The 22,044-nt window shown below is 40.3% G+C and overlaps 1 protein-coding gene across 13 annotated transcripts in view; it reads right to left on the bottom strand.

The window, feature by feature from the left end:
* The window catches only part of LOC105231469 (uncharacterized), a 165,686-nt gene that overhangs the window by 26,834 nt on the left and 116,808 nt on the right, over positions 1-22,044 (bottom strand). For all 13 annotated transcript variants that reach the window (XM_049458388.1, XM_049458392.1, XM_049458391.1 and 10 more), the window contains one exon: positions 14,891-21,013. In XM_049458388.1, the coding sequence (XP_049314345.1) occupies positions 14,891-21,013 (6,123 nt within the window). The remainder of the gene's footprint in view (positions 1-14,890; positions 21,014-22,044) is intronic.

The following is a 22,044-nucleotide window of genomic DNA, read 5'->3' as shown; positions in this document are numbered from 1 at the left end:
TTAATTTAAGTTGCTGATTTTTCTAATTTCATTTCAACTATTGTTACAGAATGTTTTGAGGTATATGCGTATGTACATAGAGCGAAATGTTGGGTATGAAACACGTGCAGTATGCAAACATATGTACAATTTTTTCTTTGAGAAATTACCGTCCATATTTTTATAATTTTTATTGATTAATTGCCACTGTGAAACCATTTTTACAACGTTCTAAACTGTTTCTATATTTTCTGTTTTGAGCAGTCTCTAGTCTTTTTTGCTTATTTAATAGTTTTTTTCAAATAGCTTGTTGCTCAAGCGCGACTTTTCAGGTCTCTTGCAGTTAGGGGAATTACACAAAATTAACTATGTTTGTATTTGTTGTTGTCTTTCTGTAAAATGTACAAGTTTTCAAAAGCAATAACACTAGCTATAAATTTCTGTAAAAAAATGTTTGTAAATAACTGTTAATATTTAACTATGGAAGGTGGCGAAAACTGGTGTTGAACAGTGTAGATAGTAGTGTATAAAGTAGATTGTACACGTTACCACAAATCACAAATTCTTTTGATAACTGAATTTTGGCTATTGGATTTGAATTCCGAAATAATTTTGCACGTCCGATTCTCTGCTTTTCAGCGTGTGTGTATGGCTATAATTGACTGCTTTCAGTGGTTGCGTGCGCTTCAGAGAAAATTTTCTTTAATTTAAATATTTTTTTTTTAATTAATTTCGGTTGTTTTTTTTTTTTTTTTTAATTTATATATGTATGTTTCGAATCGTTTTAGCTTATATTTGTTAAATCGTTTGATCGCGTTAATTTATGAGTATTTGTTATTAGGTGTTTCCAAAAATTCTTTATCGCTTCTTCTGTGAATTTATAAATCGTTTTTTCCACTGTGTTGGGAAAAATTGAGAATATAAATTCACTTAGGAATTTCGTTGCTAATATACTCGTATGTACATATATATGCTTGTACGAATTGCTAAACTGCGGTTCTACTTGCAGCGTCGGTGCACTTAGCGCGCGCGTCTCGATTTTTGGTCGAATTTCGTTAAAATTGTCGTATCGAATTGAAGTGGCGAATCGTTGTGAGTTGAGGCAAAGTGCTGGCCGTTCGTCGCAACAAAATTTGAGGTTCACGTTCTGCCTGTGCTCGTGTTAGTGCGGTTCGTACAGTTCAGGGTGTACACACCAAGATGGGTATCTAGTAGATACACGCCAGGGAGACAGAAGCATCGAAAACTTTTGTATAGAGAAATTATTTAGCGATCTGTACTGTCCCAGATGGAATTTGTGCTTGCGATGATTTTTTAAGGAACAAATGGTATAGAAACAAATGGAAAATGGTATGGAAAAAACTGGTCAATCAACTATTCAAAGCCCGTATTAAAATAGTACAAGTTGAAGTTTGAGGAATTTCTAAGCCAATAGTATACATATACAGGTTATCTGGTTGCGTATCCGTGTAGTAGTACTTGTGGTACATTTTCTCATTCAGGTTCATTTCCTTGTGGGTGGTATGAATTTGTAGCGTGTGCGTTTCTGTTAGGAGCAATGTATGTCATTAAAGAATCGTGCCAGTGTAGTGGTATGCGACCGCTTCACTATTATACGTATATGAGAGCATACCGTTGCTGATCGAATGCTTGTGCGCGAGTGATCCAGCTATGAGCATGACGTCCTCTCTCACGTCATTTGTCCCACTTTCGCCGCTGCCGTGGTGAATAGAGCAACTAGATTCGAATATTTTCATTTCGTTTGAACTTTTGAGAATTTTACATTAATTTATTTTTATTGTTATTATTATCCAATGTTCACGGAACACCGTCCAGCAAAAGTAATGATCAATTGCAAATGAGGAGAAACGGTATCAAGTTATATGAGCATATAGTCGTAAAAATCGGATATTAAATATATGTCGATTTGTTGGTTTAGAATGGATTTCATTTACTTTTCTGAACAAATCTCCTTATTTCAGCTGCTTTTTGGAGCGGAGATTGTTTATACTTCCGTATGGAGTATGCCGGTTTGCGACTTGTGAAAGCAAATTATGGTTTCAGAAAAAGTCTGCTATTGACAATTACTGTTTATAATGTTTTTAATTGAAATCGGTGTTAAAGGCTCTTCAGAGTCCGATACTTTACTTTTTGGTTGGAAGAAATGATCGAAAAATATTGGACAAATAGAGATACCTGTAGGTTGGGTTATTATTCCACTTTAATTATTTCATAAAGTAAAGTGCACTTTGTCACCTAAAATGCAAAATAACGTAAATTCACTTTTCATAGATTTTCTGGTGGGAAGAAAAACCGATACAATAGAAACCACTCATATTGAAACAAAGTTTGAGTTTTGGTTATAAAATAGTTATATGTTGGTTATCATACACCAATTTATATTAGTTATAAAATGGTTATATATTCGTTATCATATACTCGTAACAAAAATAAATATGAGTTTTGGATATAAAACGGTTATATATTGGTTATTATATCTGACAAAAATGTTCAATTTTTTTGATGATACGTTGTTTTGAACTTTAGGTGACGATATATTATTTTGACTGCGTTTTCCTTGAAATTAAACAGAACAAAATTCTTACCTACCTTCGCCATAATATCTTAGCATAAATTGCTGTTATACCAGTTAACAGTCTCTCACTTTTAATATGCTCTTTGTTTAAAGCCAAATTTTAATGATTTCTCTATGGAATATTACTTTCGGTAACGCGTGAGAACAGAAAAGTTAAAAAATTTTCTTTTAAAGTCTTCCAACCGAGCATATTCAAGTTTCAATTTCGAAAACAAAAATAATTTAGCAACATTTTATGTTGCTGTTTTATATTTCTAAGAAGGAACTTGTTGTTTTATTATCTCACCAATAAGGTGGCTCTTTAGGGCCTCTTTCCAAGTATACCGAAGTTTTTATTACAAAGCTGAAACAATATACGGTACATACAAGTCTGATGGGTCTGTTGTTTCAAATTAACGGAATTTATTTGCGCCTTGGCATTTGTTAAAGGTCAAGTCATAATTGTAAGAATGTTTGGTTAACACTTGAAGCACATTGTTATTGTTGGTCATTTGGGAAAAGGCCAGCCTAAAGCTCGAAAGAGCTTACAACAACATAAAGGAAGATAAACATAAAAGGGAAAAAACGACCAAACTGATGACAATTTAATACAAGTATTTAGGCATTAAATTTCAAAATAGTGTTCAAGATGTTGTTATAATAATATGCTTAACGACTACATATTTATCCTGCTGCTTTTGTGGCAGATAATTTGGAAGTTTATGATTCTCACTGAAGCCATAAAAAGTTTCATTTTGGGTATAAACCGACGAGGTCAGCAATTTAATCGTCTTTCCGTCTATTCAAAGGCAGTGGGGAGGTGAAGAAATTTCAAATTTTCGAACGCAGAAAGAACTGAGTTTGATTTGTTCAAGATATATTTAATAAGACGCTCGTCAATACCCAAAACAAACTTGTCGAGGTATGCCTTTTCGAAGCAGTTCCACTTATGCCAGATCAAACTTTTATCAAAGGTAGTATACTTAATATAAAAACCCATTGAGAGAGGCTGCTTTATCAGCCCTAATAAACTGAATAATTTTTCCTCTAATTGGTAGACAGCATTTTCGGATCGCATGCATCATTAGACACAGTGATTAACAAGTGCATGTTAGCAGTGCTTGCTTCAATTAGAACCGCTGCCAATTTCGCGAGAGCATACACACATATAATATGAGCGTATTCGCATGATTCGCGCCAGATGACAGTGAAATTGATGCGAAAAGCACAAATAATAAAAAGTAGCGAAATCTTGATTTCTGTCATTCGCTGCTGACACTTTCAAAAATTGAATGTAATTTAAATGCCATTTGTTCACACAACCGCCATATGAGTGCGCAACCTCGTGGTCGCTGCTTCCCTCACCTAGAGTCATGTCAGCTGATGCGGCATGCCACTTGGACAAGGCTATGCTTACAAGCGGCGGCCAGATGCTCAGGAATTTTGCCAATTAAATTTTATGTTGCACACAAGTTGAAAAATACAGCCAACGCATGCACACACACACCCAAATACAAGGTACATTCACTTGCTGCTAAAGCAACAAGAACATATGCTTCCGCCTCCCTTGTGAGTTTTCCAAAATTAAATTCATTTAAAATTATTTCATTTCATGTCTCACACCGTAGTCCCGCTAGGCTTTCAAAATTCTTAATGTCGCAGGTGTGGCAGACACAAGCCGATCGGCGAGAACTCAACGCAAGCAGCCACACAACATTTTTGGACCAACTGAAGCTGCAAAGCACTACATATTCGCGCTCACACATACATGCGCACACAATTTCACACATATTGTCAGCTTCACGTACATATGTATGCAAATTCCTGAGAATCGCAGTGGGTTGTTCTACTTCAAATGCACAGCGCTCGTTCATTTGCTGGCAATTAATTAATAATTTATTTATACAAAAATCAATGAGCTGGCCCAACTGTGTGCGTGTGCGTGTGCGTGTGAGGTTCTGCAAATTTAGTTGCAATATAGATTTTAGCCAAATTGTTTTAGCTTGCTTCTCGCAGCAAATATTTTAACGACTGTGTGTGCAAGTGGTCGAATAACACTTGCAACCATTAAAATTTATTTCCGATTCAACTACTTGGCATGCAACACATGCCCATTCCATAGAGCCACATATCAGGGATGTATATTCGTTGTACTTTCGGAAAATTTGCTCTCTCCAATTCATTAATTGCGTAGTAAACGTTCACCTTAGCTCGTAAAACGAAATGGCTTTAAGTATTGGTTTATTTCAAAACATATTTGCATATTAATAATTTAGACTTAGTAAATAAAAAAAAATTCAAAATTTACATGCTCAACTCAGTGGGTTTCCGGTCATATAACCGAAGACGGCGTGGCTTATAAAATAAACAGCTGATATTAATCAAGAAGAGAGATTAGCCCATTAAAGACCAAAAACTTCTATGAAAACAAGGAAATGTTATCTTCGTTTTTGTTTTACTTTTGGAACATGTTATTACAGGGTATAATAGTTTTGTTCACCTAACGGTTTAGGTATCGCCTAAAACTAATCGATATAGATATAGGGTTTTATATATATATGTATACAAATATAAATGATCAGTATGACGAGAAAAGTTGAAATCTGGTTGACTATCTGTCTGCCCGTCCGTCCGTGCAACCGGTAACTTGAGTAAAAATTCAGATAAGTATATTGATGAAATTTGGTATGCGAGTTCCTTAGTACAAAAAATACGAGTTCGTAGATGGGCATAATCGGACCATTGTCACGCCCACAAAACGCCATTAACCGGAAATTAAGATATAAAATTTGGCACTGGGGATCGCAGTAGCAAGATGAACCTGTGAGTAAAATTTTTGAAAAAGTGCCCTGCCCTCTAATAAGTTTAATCAAAATTGATCAGCGCAAATATTACATAAACTCCTATCAACAGTTTGCAAATGAATGAATCCGAAAGATAACCCCGGTCACTCTCCATATAACGGTGCTGTTCAAAACCTTTAAAAGCGCAATAAATCAATAACTGAATGTGTCAGAGGCATTAAACTTTACCACCGCGATGGTATGAGAAAGCTTTCTGGGAGCCGGTGTGAAAATTCGACGATGGGCGTGGCACCGCGCACATTTTGGTGAAATCACATATCTCGGGACCCGATCGACCGATTTCCGCTAAGTTTAGCACGTATAATTTTTCTCATATTTTTATGTCACAGTGAGAAATGGGCGAAATCGGGCTACAACCACGCCTACTTCCACTTTCCAGTACACAAATCAAAAAATAATTAATATAACGTAATATTAGTATGCCACCTTATAACCAAATCCAACCAAAACTGTTTTAACCCCTAGGTATCGAATGTATGGACCCCGGATCTATTGTTGACTCTTAACTGAAAATATCGGTCAATGTTTGGCATATACATACAATTGAAATTCGGGCAGAATCCTTACCTGACAATAGTAATTCTGTGTATTAAAAATGGATTGAATAGGGTTAATACTTCCCTGAGCTCCCATGTACCTAATATAAAGATTTTCGCATTTCCTGGTGACTTTATCCTAGATATATTGGTCAATATTTGAGTTATTTCAATGAAAATCAAATAGCCTGTTTTACTCATATTAGTGTATCTTTGTGCCTAAAATAGATAAAATTGGGCTAAAACTTGAACTAGCCCCACATGATTGGTGATTATATGTGAGGCACCTTAATGATACTAAGGGACAATTTTTTTAGTATAAGGCATGATAATAGATAATAGATAAAATCGGGTTGGTACCCCAATTCCCGTATACTACGTATAATGATTTTCGTTTTTCGGTCGGTTTATACAATACGAGTATATAGTATATGTATATAAAATTGCTTAAATTTCGATATAAAATGTCCGCTTGCACCCGAACTTAGCTCTTCCTTACTTGTTCTTAGTTTCATACATACATTGAATGGCATAAATTTGTTGTTACAGACCTCGAGGGGAGGGCAAGAGCGCTTTGAATATAACAAATAACCTAAGCATGTTGGGCATAACACTTCGCAACGTAATTATAATTTAATTTCAGCACTTGTTAAGTGTAAATACTCAATGATACTTCTAGAAATATTTGCACACGTCAGTAGAACCACTACATAACACTTAGTTTGAGAGGGTATCAATGCGGAAAATTTTGGATTAGCAAATCATTATTAACTGATTATACGATAAGTACTGATCTCCCAGTGTGTCTATGCAAATGCTTTTGCGGTAACCTTGGATTAGAGACTAGGTTGATGTGGCAGTAGATCGCATGAGAGTATTGTATTGTCATCGCGATTGAAAAAAGTGCTCGCGACTAAAGTGCTGACAAATTAAGCTTAGCTGGCACGCCTGACAGAAATAGCACGGATGACTAAAGATAACTACTTTAAGTTGTCATGTGAATGTACAGCTGTCGTTGAACTGCTCAAATGAATAATTCATGTGCGCGTCATCTCGAATTTTGGCGATCTACATCTACGGAAGCACATGAAGCAAACGATAGATTTAAAAAAAAATGTAGTGGCTTTTGGGTGAAAGCAGTGCTATTATCGATATTCTTAGTCACATTACTCGTTTACATTGGCATTTTTCTTAAATAACGTAGCACAGTAAAAGTAAATTTGTGGGAAAAATAGAATGTGCTTGCGAAGATCGCGGGGTATACATACCCTATATGCAACAATTTTGTATTTTTAAATGGTCGAAAATTTAAAATGCAAATAATAAATGAAATACAACAGGCTTCGTGTAGGCTTTGTGAGGAGTGTGATGCAAGCTTCGTTTCTGCGATCTTGCGTGCGGAAGAATTGCAGACCATTCGCTTACTTGATATTGAGATAAGAGTAAAAATTGAGTTAAGAGGAAGAGCAATGATAAATTTATTCGAAAATATAACCCCAAGCATGGTAGTGAAAGATTGTGTTTATTTTTTTTTATTCTTGTATAGAAGCGCTGCTCTTCATATTTGCAATGTTAAAACTTTTACGATTTTGCTTTGTATTTTATTTGTGTTTGTGCTGAAATTTGCACACTTGCCGTTTTTGCCCTGAACGCTCAGTCATATTTGTTGAGCACATTCCTAAGAATGTATGAGGCAGATAAAATATGTAACTTTTGGTGTGCGCCTTGACGTTAAAGTTGGTGTGGATTGAAAATTTCAGGTGCAATCAGATGAAAGCGCAGCAAAGACGGACAGGGTCAGCTGTCATGTCTTATGCAAAATCATAATAATTTTTAATTGTTCAAATATATGTATGACGCTGCCTCAGCCGTCACTAACACTAGATCTGTATTAATAATTTTCGCAAACGAAATGAAAATATTCTACTTTTTGGATTGTGCTTGCTCGTGCGCTCGCACTTGCTGCCGTTTAGCTGTCGGTTAGCGCTGCATCCACTTTTTAGTTATATTTCTACATATTTTTCTATTTAAAAATTTTATTCTCATTAATTTGCGCTTCGATACGAGCAAACTGGTGCCAACAAAGCAGCAAAATAACAAAGGCATGGGGGGAAATGTGTTAGTTTAATGCACGGCCGGTGAGCAGGCGGGCAAGTAGGCGGCTAGGCAGCCTTGGAGTGATCGCTTAAAAATAATTTGCACCTGATCATCAGCGCCATTGCCTTGCGTATGCTTTCAGTATTTATTGTCATTATTTATGACTGACACATTGTTGTTTTTCAAATGGAAATTCTCAAATTGACCGCAATCACACACCAAATCGAAATTGAAATTTTTACAAAGTTAAAGAGTTTTTCGAAAAAGAGGTCAGAGCTAATCGAATGTGTTGCGAAAGTTTGATTTAAATGGAGAACAGAAGAAGAACATTCAACTTTTCAGTTTTTGCCTCGATCATATTAAGAGCGCGCTGGTAGTTAATCGATGTGAGGTCGTTGGGAAATTAATATTAACATTTTTTTGCTATTTGAAATTATAAATTAAACTGTTTATTCATTGATAGTCTTCAGGTTGTGCCGTATAATGTGAAGTTATGCTGTTTGTCTGCAGAAAGGCCAGCTCTGCTTAAGGCTTTTAAGGTACGAAAATATAATATAAGAAAAATTCATTTGTCAAGAAAGAAATAAAAATACTAAAAAAAAATATATGAGAATATTGGTGAGAGATAGAAGCAAATTTTGGTCAAATAATAAAACTATTACAATAATATTACCCCCCACTAACACCTGCTGCGCTGGGCACAAACGCTGTTCGAATTTAGAAAGGCTTCAACTGCGGCTTAGTGCCGCTTTGATTTCATTTCATAAAATTTTTGCACGAAAAATTCGAAAAATCGCACACGAATGCTTTTCAAACAGCTGCAGAAACAGCAACAGCTGAAAATATGATCGTTTTATTTGGCCTCGTCGCCGCATTCGCCAATGAATAAGCAGCTTGACCAATATGTATTTATAAACAGACAGCAATGCGCACACGAACACGCGCTGCTTTTTTTGGTTTTTTGGCTAAATATAAAATGCTTTGCATTATTTTCGTTAAATATTTAGTTATTTAAAGGATTTGCATTTCATAGAAAAATAATTCATGAAGAATATTAAACAATTTTTGTAGTTTTTGAATATTTTTTGAATACATGTTTACAACATATAAGGTATTTAGCACCGTGACGATTTGGGTGTAATGAAATGATGTAAAAATTAGCGCGACACCCAGCATAGCGAAGGGGTAAGGAACTGTTCGAGTTGCTTTGGTGCACAATTTTTTTGCAATTTATTTTAGCTTCACATTTGCGCGGCCACTAAATGCTTGAATTAAGGTGGCTATAATTTAATCTACGCAGGCACTAAACATGACTGCACAAACGTGTATACATTCATTCGCATTGTCCGTAACGCTTACGTGGCAGGCAGTGCGATCGCGCGTCGCATTGTAATGAAAATGTATCGCTTGCTGCTTGTGACAGTAAGAAAACACATTCATTAAATTGCAACGAGCCGATGAAAAATGGCGATTTTATGGTTTCAACTCAAGTAGTTATGGGCTTGCGGTTTTTTAAGTGGCCATTGAAATGGCTTGGGCTGCGGTACAAAGACTCATGCGGTGAGCAAATAAAAAGAGATCGAAGTAAATTTTCAATCAAAAAAGGTAAACAATTGTATGATTTTCAATTAATATGTTGGCAAAAGCGGATAATAAATGTACCCATCTCCTTAACGGCACGTCAATCCCACAATTCTAAACAAGCAGCAGCATTGATAAAAGCTTCACCTTTTCGTAATTAAAAATTTCCATAAATAATAATTAGCCGATGTGTAAATAGCTCAACGCTAATCACCTTATAAAATTCTCAGCACCGTTTATTAGCACCGCAACCGCGGCTTTACAGCATCCACATTCCACTCGCAGTAAATATTTAAACTCTTTGGTACGCAGTTGCACCTGTCAGAGATAGTCAGAGGAGAATATGTAAGCCGCGCCAAATCGCTTTCGCCGTTGTTTATAAAAGTGCTGACTGACGAGATTTTTGAGCGAAAAAGGGTTCCATTTAAGGCTCTTAGAACGCTGTGTCCGTCTTCGAGCGGTTCGCGTTTGCGAATGAACAGGAATGCCAATATTTGTCTTGCGCATCAAATCGAAAAAGGATGCCGAGCGAATGTAGGCCGAATGGCTGTTGTGAAGGCAAAATGTAAGCAAAGTTAAGACATAAAATAAACAAGAGCAAAAGCGCGCTTTTAAGCCGCTTACAAAGTATCGGGGCGCACATCAACACACGTACCGCCTGCGAAGCACAAAACGGGTGAAACAAAAATAAGTTAATGAAACGAAATGTTTGAAAGCTAAAAGTGGAAATTCGAATAACTTGCCCTTCCCTGCCAAATAGACGAAATAACTGACAATATGGCGTAAATAGCAATATTTTTGACGTTTTTCAATAATTTGAAACACATGTAGGCTAGGAATGACATTATTAGAACGTTATGGTTGCATTTGAATGGGCTCGGTCTCTTCGTATTCCGCCTTAATATGGAGCTAGTAGAAGATGATAGCTATAAGACCCCATACGCATGAAGAGGAGAGTTTTAATGCGATACTACTCAGTGTCGATTTTTACAATGGATAAAAATATCGAACGAGGAATTTCTCTCAAATTTTGTGTTTCTAACCGAGTTTCTTGTGCGGAAACGTTGCGAATGTTGGAAAAGGCTTATGGTGATTCAGTTTTATCAAAAACATAAGCCTACGAGTGGTTCAAAGCCTTCAAAGACGGTTGAAGACATGCCTCCTTCTGGATGACCTTAGACCTTTTCAACTGTTGAAAATATTAAAAGAGAGAACCATATGATGGCTGAAAATCGTCAGTCAAGTGTTAGAGAGATGGCAAGAGCGCTTGACATCTCTAGCGAGTTCGTTCGACTGATTTTGGTGGATATTTTGGATATGAGACGCATTCTTGTTTGACTAAACAGGACTCTTTGGACATACTTGAATGTGCGAGTTCAGATCTCACAATCATGGAGTGCATTATGAGTGCCAGTTAAACATTGGCTTATGAGTTTGACATGCAAACAAGTCAATAATTATCGGAATGGGGAGAAAAACGAGCCGAAACCGAAAAAAACTACGCCAAAGCCACCCAAAAAATAAGGTGGTGCTCAATGTTTTTTTCAATATTCGTGGTTTGGCACTTTTAAAATTTACTCCGGAGGGATAGACGGTCAATAAGAAGTTCTATTTGGCCGCATTGAGGCCTTTATGTCAGAACATCCGTCGAGAACGACCGGAATTAGGGAAGAACAATTCATGAATTTTACATGATTGTAATGCGCCATCGCATCGTGCAACGATTGTGACCGAATTTAAAGCCAAAAACGCAATGAATGCCATCGTATTCACCAGATTCGGTTCCGTGTGATTTTTCCTTCGCCAAACTGAAGTTACCGTTTTCAGTCGATCGAAAAGATAAAACGAAATTCGCTGAAGGAGCTGAAGATCATCATAAAAAGTGAATACAAAGGAAATCAACACTTATTCTATGAAAGGAGTTTTCAGTTTTCTGAGAACTATCTGAAGAGTGTGGTTTTTGTAATAGTTATTGCTAACCAACTATCAAATTTATTGCCATCTATGAGGGGAGCAAAATTTTTGTGTGGGCATTTGGTATCATAAAATAATTATTTGCATATAAAATGGCATCGACTAGATAGGTTCGAACTATAGAAGCACATGTTTGAGCTCTTGGTCTGTTTAAAAATTTGATGAGGACGACAATATGTACATTTTATGAGCAGAATACATAGAATAAGTGGAAAATCTACTAATTGAATAAAAAGATCGATACAACGAAAATATCAACCAATAAAGCGATGTATCACAACCTTCTCAGTATTTTATTTTCGCCTCGGCTTCTTAAATGGAATCTTTGTAAACATATTATTAGTGAAAAAATTAATCTCCATTGCCATTAAAAAGTGTAAACTCAGCAACAACAGCAAAGCATATAATATACATAAATACTCAAATTAATAACAACAGCAATAAGGATATCCTGCTCAGCGGCAACAACAAATATTTTCACTTTACACGCGAGCATAACATAAAGTAGCTATCTATGCTGAGCGAGAGGAGCGCGATGTATGTGTGTCGTTGCTAAATTAATAAAGCGTCGAAATTAAAAGCGTGTGTGAAGGTCTATGGCAGGGAATATGCTGCGCCACATAGCAAATAGCAGCGAAGGCAGCCGGAATTTGCGGTAAGCAACAGGCAGGTTTCGGGCGCGTTAGACACAGCGGGGATGATAGCATCCACAAAGGACGGCGCGTCGCGATGGTCTCGTAGACGACACCGCACTTGCAAGCCTTAAGTATAATTTATTATGAGCTGTGCGCAGTGGAAAGGGCAGACCACATGCACGTCTTACACATAGAAACAGCAATACTGCCGACAGTATTTAATGATGCCGACACGCTTCACATTGCAAATTTTTCAGTTTTGATTTTTTCTGCTTATTTGTGCTTTATTGCTTTAGTGAGTCGTGAAACTGATCAGGATTGCTGCTTTACTCGAATCATTTAAGCAATCATTTCACACAATCTACGGAGAATTTATGTAAATAGGGGTTTTCTTTCTAAAAACTGTGGTTTTCTGGGGTTTATCTTGATTCAAAGCTTTTGACATACACATTCTTAGTGATTCTGGTAAAACTTTTATAAGATTAATAGAAAATGTTAACATTTTCGCGTTAACTGTATCTGCGCTGACGGCGAAAAATGACAGCTTTCGTACTTTTGTGTATCCATCATTTGGCGATGATAAGCAAGACCCATTTCAGCAGGACCGTTGAATGGCTCATTTGACAGTATTTATGTGATGCATACAAATAGACGAAGATGCTGGGGTTTGGCGGTTTGTGTGTGTGTGTGTGTGTGTGAATGCCTTAAAAATTTGAGAAAGGTTCATGGTTTTTATGAAAGCTGCGACTTACAATTTCCGCCAACACGATACTTAACGGCTTAGGCGAGACTATGCGTTACCGCGAAATCCACGAAAACGGAACTTTATGAGCAAAATGTAGCGGAGATATTAAAATTTCATTAGCATTTCATGTTAATTAATTTCATCCTGTCGGCGCATGAATTATTATCTCCGCATACAAACATGCCTGTCTTCTCTCGCCTGTCTTGTTTACATATGTATGTCTCAGTGAGTGTCTGTTGGCGTATATAACGCACATAACATAAATATATACTATATTTTTTTCTCTTTTATCGCTACTCAGGGGTTTAGTGTTGTATTAATCATTACAGAAAAATAATTTTGACTGTTGTCAGAACGCTTGCATTCAGTTTGGGATTAAATCATTATTCACGATAAGCAAATGAGTGAGTCAGGTGGATATTTTAGACGTTTGTAAGTTTAAGGTAATTCAAATACGGCATGCTCACGATTCTCTCAATGGTTGCTCCGTTGGCGTAATTATTTGTCTGACTTTTGGAAAATTTGTGAATCAAAAAATGCAACTTGACAGAAGTCTTCACACACTTCCTTCTTTTGATTGATTGCCGAACGTTTTCTTTATCATTTTTTATTACACGAAAGCGGAAAACAAGAAGATTTTCAAACGTCCTAAGGGAGGGTGTTGCTTGCACTGCTTTCGAAGTAGTTGGAGCCTTTATATATACGTGAACGCCTTCATTACTATTATATAATTACATTAGTCCTATAGTGTTTGAAAAGTTCGATTTGAGACTATGACGTTTAAATATTATTTTTAATCACGTTTGAAGGAAATCTCTACACAGGGCTTAACATCGGTACGGGAGGAACTAGTAGCAGCATGCGATGCAACTATGCGTAGGACGAGATAATAATAACAATCGCAAGCCGGTGTACTGGTGAAACGAAGAAATCACCAAGCTAAGTAAGCTCTGCCAGCTCTCTGTCAGCTAGATGCCGCTTACAACGTAACCAGGGAGGTGAAAACGAAATCCGCCTCAGAAAAGAATTTAACAGCCAAAACAAGCTCCTGAAGTCAGCCATTAACCGTAGTAAAGGATCCTTTTCGAAAAGCTCCGGGAAGAAGCAAACATAGACCTCTGAAGAACTTCTTAGAAAATTTGTATGTCGAAGTTTAAAAATAAGTCCCAGCAACCTAAGTACGCATGATTTATGAGAAATGTTGTCGAAGTCTTATTCGCAAAACGAAGCTATAAAGCCACCCCTATTAGTCACAGAAAAGTAACTATTGGCTATTGCGAAAAAAATCAACTATCATCAACTACAAAGCGCATGGAATATATGGTATGTGAAACAGGATCTATTTAAAGAAGCCGTGACTCAAGGCCCAGTATGTTTGTTAACATGTACAAAAATGATTGGTGAAGTGGACGAAAGCATTGTAAGACGGGCGGATTATCAGAGAGACAATACGGCTTTATTAAAACAAACGGGGTTTAACAATGCGAGAAAGGAATTTCGGTTCTCCATTGACAATGCTGAAGAGTTGATTTATGTGAGACTTCTGGCAAAGGTGAAAACCCTACTCCTCTTTCTAGGAAATCTCTTTCCAGAGTAGGCTTAGGATATTGTCTATAAATGGAATTAATTTTCGACCGCCTTGGACACGATCAGTAAAAGTTGAGGGAAGAAGAAAAAAACAAACAAATGTATTGGACTTTAGCAACCGGATTCTTAGCGGTAATATAAACGAAAACAAACAAACAGTTGTACAGAAATTCGTTATCATTTCAATATCACGTGCAACAAACGATACTTGAACACGTGCCACATATGATAGCCAACACATACGAGTCCTACTGTGACAACACGAGAGCACAAAAACACGACATATTATTTCCACATGTAACAGCAGTCGCACGTACCTTCGACGCTGATGTAGGGACGCGGTGAAACATTATCGAACGAGCGATTAATAATGCCACTCTCACGTGGCGTTGCGACTGTAGGCTCACCAACAGTATCTAGGCTTTGCTGCCGGCTGTCGTTGTCCTGGACTACTTCCTGTTGTCGCGATTCGTGGCGGTGTCCCCGCTGGCGTGCAGGCAGAGAAACTGATTCTCCCATCCCAACTGCGGTGGCGTTTGAATCAGCAACACTGCTGCCCGCCAACGACCATGTTGGTGTCGTCACCGTTTCGTTACGGCAGGCGTCATGCACCCGCTCGCTCATCGTCGGTTGCCAGCTGCCAGCACGTGCACAGTACGCCAACGATGGCGATGGTGTTAAAGAGACCGTTGGCGTAGGACCTTTTATGGAGTGTTTGTCACCATCGGCGATATGCTGTTGCCGCTCGTCGACGCAGTAGTCAACATCATCATCACTAGTGTCGGCATCAGCATAATGCGTGGCGGCGCTGTGCGTGAGTGCATTGTCCATTTCAATTTGCGCCTTTTCGTTGCATTGCGCAGCGATGGTTTGTGGCACGCTCCGCACTTTTCGCTCCCACTGCTGCTGTGATTGTGGATCCACAGATGCACGCACCAATAAACCAACATTGTGACCTTCCACCTGTGGCACAAACTCGGCCAACTGCCTACACGTTGCAGGCGAGCTGGCGAATTTGGTGTCGCCTAATTGAGCGCTCGAAGTCCGTTTGGAGAGCTCCACACCATTGTCACCGTACGCGTGTGTAGTGTCATCAATCAGGTCGGTGATGTCGAGCGGATTCAGACCGAATGGTGAGGCGGCACGGGTCGGTGCGTTAGGTTCAATTAATGCGGCGGGATATTTGCGCGTGGGTGAGCGGTTGGCTTGCGTTGAACATGGGCTTTTGGAGCGACTACGTGAGCATCGAGTGGCCGTAGGTGGCTGTAGACGTGTTTTCAAAGCGGCTGGCGAGGGAGTCCTTGATTGCTGTTTGACAAACTGAAGCTTGGCTGTAAGTGATTGATTACTTGCAGTTGCTTCATCCCCGGCTTTTGCATCGAAATGCATATTGTTGTTGTCTTCGCCGTGTCTGCCTAGCTCTGAGGCAGTGGCGAATTTGGTGTCTTTAATTTGTGGCACATTGACTGTTTGCTTCCAGATTATTTGCTGCTTAAAACAGGGGCTAGGTATTTCGTAGGTGGCTTTGTACGTATCAAAACCATCCGTGCTGTCCGACTCAAGACAGTTTTTATTGTCTGCATTGATATGCACCGTTAATTTGCCTCGACGCCCGGCAATCGTTCGCTTGTGTAGTCCTTCTGAAGCTAAACCCGTTATTGTTGATTCGTCTGTTACCACCTTCTGTGCAGCCATCTGTGATGCTGTCGCTGCAGCAGTGCCCTGAGCAGCTCTCGTGGCTTCCGCAGAGTGGGCGTTAATCCTGCTGCTTGGAATTGTGATTTCGGTTGATTGCGCATTCTGTTGGTCGCATGGTTTTTGGTTACTCTTCGTTATTGGTAGAATTGCTGATTGCTGTTGATTTAGTTGTTGCATTGCAAATTCTTCGGTCGGCTGTCGTTGCTGAACTAACGGATCTCTGAGACGATCTTGATTTGAGGTTTCGATAGCAATTGCAGCTACGGATTCATTGTTGTCTGCATTTTCGGGCTCTGCTTGCCTTAGTTGCTCGCAATCTCGTTGCAATGCCACATCCACCTGCAGCTTGTCAATTACCTGTCCCACCAGCTGCTCCTGCGATTGATGCGTGGAAATATAACCAGAAACCACACTTTTGCATAAATCTTTCGGCAAGCTTCCCGCTCGGGTCAGTGGCGGCAGTGGTGGCGGTATTGGTGGAGTTGGAGTTTGCGATGTTTCAGACAGTTGTTGTTGTTGGCGTTGTTGTCGTCGCAAGGACTCATTCTGCCAGCGGCTAGTAACGGTCTTATGTTGCTCGCTTGCACCTTCGCCCGCCGACACTGTGAATGCTGCTCGTGCTCCAATTGTGCATATTGTGGGCTTTTCTCCTGTCAATGTGGTTGCACGTCGTCTGGGTACGGGTGTTGTTTTTGTAGCGCTCACGTCTGGGCGGTTGAGTGAAACCTCCTGAAACTGTGGTCTTTGTGTTTGTGTTTGCTTGCTTTTAGTTACTGCTGTTGCTTTTGGACCCGCTGCCGGCATCATGCCTTGTTGCAACTGCATTAGTTGCTCATAATTGCCAACAACATCAATAACATGTTCATTGGAGACTTCACCTGTCGAGCTTATATCGAAAGTACTTGTTGATTTAGCGCCTAATTTCGAGTTGATTTTGTGACCGAATCGACCGCTCGTATCTGAAGGCGGCTGCTGATTTTCATCTACATCAACCGTGTTAGTAATATTAACTTGCACGTTTCCATTATCCGCAGACATCTTAGCCATGGTTGGAACTTCCTTCGGCTCAGCAATGTCATTAGAACTCTTATCTGCTGAGCGCTTGCAATTATTGCTGTCATCAATTTTGTCATTTACCGCTCCAATCTCGTCGCTAACATTATACTCCTTATTGCCTTCTTCAATTCCAATTAGGACGAAATTACTAGGCTTACGCCTAGGCGGAACAGCGCCATCGTCCAGAGTTTCCAATATAGTCACACGTTTCGCTAAACATGCAGTGGGTGCAATGTGGTGTTCAATCAGCAGCAATCCTTCGATATCTTTACGATCCTTCAAAGTGACTGCGTGGTCTGGGAGTGCTGCGCTCGGCTGTTTGCTTTGCACCGCAATCAGACGACGCATTAGTGGCTGTAACACACTGCCATCGTCGCCATTTCGACTTCCTAAATCGCCCGCATACTTGTCCGTCAGATTTGCTGCTGTACCATCCACCTTAATAGCGGACAAATCCTGCAGAGCCTGCTCAACCACAGGCATATTTTCCAGCACGGCAGGATGCGCAAGAGCTTCCATTTCATGCAGATTGTCATCAGTGTCACTAACAATGTGCAGTGGTCGGTGCGGCAACCACTGACGGGCTATGGTGTGCAGGGGGCTCTCCGGTGCGAGCGTGGCTTCGACGCCTCGTTGGTCTAGTAGCTGAGACTGTTCTGGTTGAGTTTTGGTTGTCTGTGGAGATGATTGCCGGCCTACTTTCGGGTGGGAGGTTTTGCCAGCTCCATGCTCATGCCCTTGTTGTGGATGAGGTAAACTGCGATTTAGCGCGGCTTTTGCATTTTCCATGTAGGTGTCAATTTGACGCAGATGCTCGGCAATGGATTGCTGAAAGCGTCCATATTTTGTTTCGAGCGCCGCTATTTCGATAGCATTTTTCCCCTGCAGTTCTGCTTCTGACACTTCCATTACTTCCGAATTTCGACTTGGCCCTTCATTAGTTGGCTCCACCGTTGTCGTTGGCGGCAACCGAGCGTGTTGCATGTTTATTGTATTGCGACATGCTGCATTTTGTTGTTGCTCTTTCTGCCGTGCCTTCGTCGCCTTGTTGTTTATTTGCCACTCATTTCCATCAGCACAATTTCGCTTGCTGTCACCAGTGGCAGCTGCGGATCTGGACGCCTCTTCTGTTGCTACCGTTACTGTTGGTGTGATGTGTGTTCCAAACGTGTCAGGAATCTCACCAAATGGCCCATACAAGTATTCACCATCGGTGTAGTAAATGCCGCGAGGTCGATTGGACCGTATTCTTTGCTGGCCCTGTTGTCCTGCGGCGGTTTGGATGTTGCTTTTGGCAACTTCAATTTCGTGGGCTTTTCCCATCGCCTTCTGCTGGTATTTTGGTTGTGCTGCTTCGAATTTTATATCGGATGTATTATATGTAGGTAATTGAGGTGCATCTGAGCGTGTGGATTTTTTGCACTGAGCCTCACTTGGTTCGGTTGGTGGCACGTTCATTTTATGGCCACTATTGTAACGAACTTTATTATTACTCTTCCTATTAATAGCTTCACTAGCAGTTGGCTGTTTCGAAGATCCAGGCATTGAGGTAGATTTTTCAGTATTTGTTTTTGGCATGGTGGCGACCGTTTGCGACGCTGTACGAGCAGTAACTGACGGAGGCTGCTCTTTTCTTGTCCTAGTAACTATGCCGGCCTTAAGGGTCTGCGGATGCCCATCAGCTGCCGCATGTTGCAACATTTCCTCAGGGGGTGAGGGCACAATTGTAATTGCGGCGGGTATATATGCGACGGTTCGGTCATCTAAATCGATTGAACGCAAATAGATGCAAGCATCATCGTAAAGCTGATCCGCGCTAACGGTGCTAAGATCGCGACGTGGCGCTTCCTTAAGTGGTGCACGGTATTCAGTTGGGTCATGCTTCTCCAGCTCGATTGGTATGATTCTTTCGCTATTACAGCGTCGTCTCTGTTGTTGCTGTTTTTGTGTTTGGCTGGACTGTTTCTGGGTTCGTTGCACCACAATTGAAGGTTCGGAGCCTAAGCCCGCAGCATTACTGCAAACCATGTGCTTTGTGTTTGTAGATGAAATATTTCCAACTTTTGGTGGCGTCGGCAGTGGTATGTCTTCCAGGTCGCCTACCGACTCTATGCCAACTGGCTCTGCTGGCAGGTTTTTGCCGTTATTCTTTTGAAGCTTTGCTGCTTTAGTAGCTTCAGTTTGAATTTGTCGCTTATTACAGGAAGCCATGCCACCGTTATCATCCAAGTGCGCAGCAGTTGAACCGAATGATTGAACAGTGTCCAAGTCATCGTAACATATTTTTATTTCGGTTGCCAATTTAATGGCACGTCGCTGTACGCGCGGTGACATGCCTTCACTCGATCTTGATGGATGGCTCGTTAGTACCGTTGGCTTTGCCACGTCAGTGCGACCATCTCCAAAATCTCTGCTTTCGCTTTTTAGTGGCGTTACATTGAATTCGCTTGCACTGCTCACTGGTGTGATACGCGCTGCGGGACTACTGCCACCACTGGCCGCACCGCCGGCTGACCGTGGCTTTTGTGGTGGCAACTGCTCCCGTCTACGCTGTTGTTGTGCGCGTCCGCGATCTAGCGACTGTGATTGTCTATTATTATTGATGGCGGCTGTTGCAACACTTTCCTTGGTGATTTGTTGTTGGTCCGATGTGGCAGCGACAATATTGTCATAACTGTGCCATTTTTTAGGCGGTCCTTCATCGCGACGCGCCAATTGTTCGAAATAATAGCGGCGTGGCTCAACCAATCCAATATTTTCATCGGCCGCTTTTGTTTCGGGTGCGGAGAAGCCGCGCGCCACCGGCGTACTGTAATCATGTGAAGCATCGAAGCTGTTAGTGGTGGCAATATTAGTCAACTCCCCTCCCCTCGCCTCATTTTTTATGGCTGCAGGCCAACTGGTGGTTTCAGCCACATTCGGCGTGATGGTGGACCCTAAAGAATCTGCAGCCGCATTGACCGATGATGTATTAGCCGTGTTATTGTACACATTTGTCAATGTTTGTTGCGCCTTGCCAACAACGCCATCGGTAGAGATGTTCGTGCGCGTCTCAGGGGAGCTATCGGTGACACGTGCTGATTTATTTGTCGCATTTTTCTGTAGTTTTTGCTTTCGAAACTGCAATTGCTCCATTTTATTGCGTTGCCGCAACTCGGTGGGCGTCGGTTCAATTATTCGCGTGGGACTATTGAATTTCTCACGTATCGCATCGATGCCATGCTGCTTACAAACGCTCTCCGCGAAGTGCAATGCATTGTTTGTACAACTGCTTTTGGCTTGTTGTTGCTTTAGTTGCTGTTCATGTCGCAATTGATGGCTTTGCTGTTCTCTCGAAGAACTACGCGAGTGTGTGAGTGATTGCGTTCCACGGCCCACTGCCACCTCGGCCTTAGTGCTTGGAGCAATGGCTTCAGCCCCCATAGCGTAATCGCTGCACGGTGGCGGCCAGCTGTGGTCGCGTTTATGCAAATTCCTGCGTGTGGCAAGGCGATTTATCTTCAACACCGTATCACGGTCAATGGTGATGTCGTGCTGATGGCACAGGTATTGCGTTTTGATTTGCTCCAACTGCTGCTGGTGCACTGGTGTGTGCATGACTTGGTCATAGTACTGCTCATAGTACTCAGACGCTGTGGGGTGCGGTTTGCGCTGCCGCGGGCGACTTTGCCGTTCACAAGCAACATCTGTTCGAAGCGAGCGTGTTGCAAGTTCATATAGATAATTTTTTTTGTAGATTTTTTTTTAGTTGTTGTCGATGTCGGTCATTATAGTTGGTCATTTGTAGTTGATTGTTGGCGTTTGATTTGAATATTCGTTATTTTCCGTTAAGTTGCGGTCGCCATTGTTGTTTTCGAGGGACAAACACACGCATAAATAGACTTGCATTAATATTTTGCTTTCTATTGTGACAAATTGCACAATTAACATTAAAAATTGCTGGCGGGGATATTACCATACTTGGACCATCTGGGGTTTTGAATTTTGCTCACGGACACACGTACACAGACACATGTTTGAGTGTATTAAAGTGAGTTATTATAATGTTTCCGTCAGATGGATAGCGTTACTTAGCAACACAGCTTGAGTACAACAACAATCTGCAACACGTGCATAATTCATAAATAAAATACTTAAAGGAACATAAAATATATGAAGACACAAGATTGGTGATTTTCGAAAACCGCCGCTGAGATGTTAAAACGTGGAACTTTAGAACCGATAAAATCAATAAATCATGTTTGTAATACAATTTAGCGTAGAAGAGTCTCAAAATATCAGGCTTATAAAGGAATATTGGGTAGTCGAAAAAGTCTTTTCGTATTTTGTCAGTAGATGTCGTTGTAGTCGTATATATCCAGTGCTACCAATCACATTGTACCATACCAAGTGTTGGAAAGATTTCGAGCTTCATTTAACCAAAAAATAAGTTTTTAAGAAGTTGAAAATAAGTTACAACTGTTCAAAAATGCGTGAAAATAATGAAGAAATTCGCTATGTTTAGAAATTTTTGTATAAAAATGGGAAAAACTCCATGCAAGCCACCAATGAAATTTGTGAGATTTGAGGAGTCGATGCTATATCAGTTCGTGTAGCACAACAATGTTTCGCTAGCTTCCGTTCTGGAAATTTCGATGTGAAAGATGCACTTCGCTCAGGTCGACCTATCGCTCAAAAAGTCGATGAAATTATGGAAAAAATTGACCAGGACCATCAC

Source organism: Bactrocera dorsalis, chromosome 5, assembly GCF_023373825.1.
Source record: "Bactrocera dorsalis isolate Fly_Bdor chromosome 5, ASM2337382v1, whole genome shotgun sequence".
Taxonomy (NCBI): Eukaryota; Metazoa; Arthropoda; class Insecta; order Diptera; family Tephritidae; genus Bactrocera; species Bactrocera dorsalis.
The sequence above is the reverse complement of the archived record's forward strand: the minus strand, read 5'-3'. Positions and strand labels throughout refer to the sequence as shown.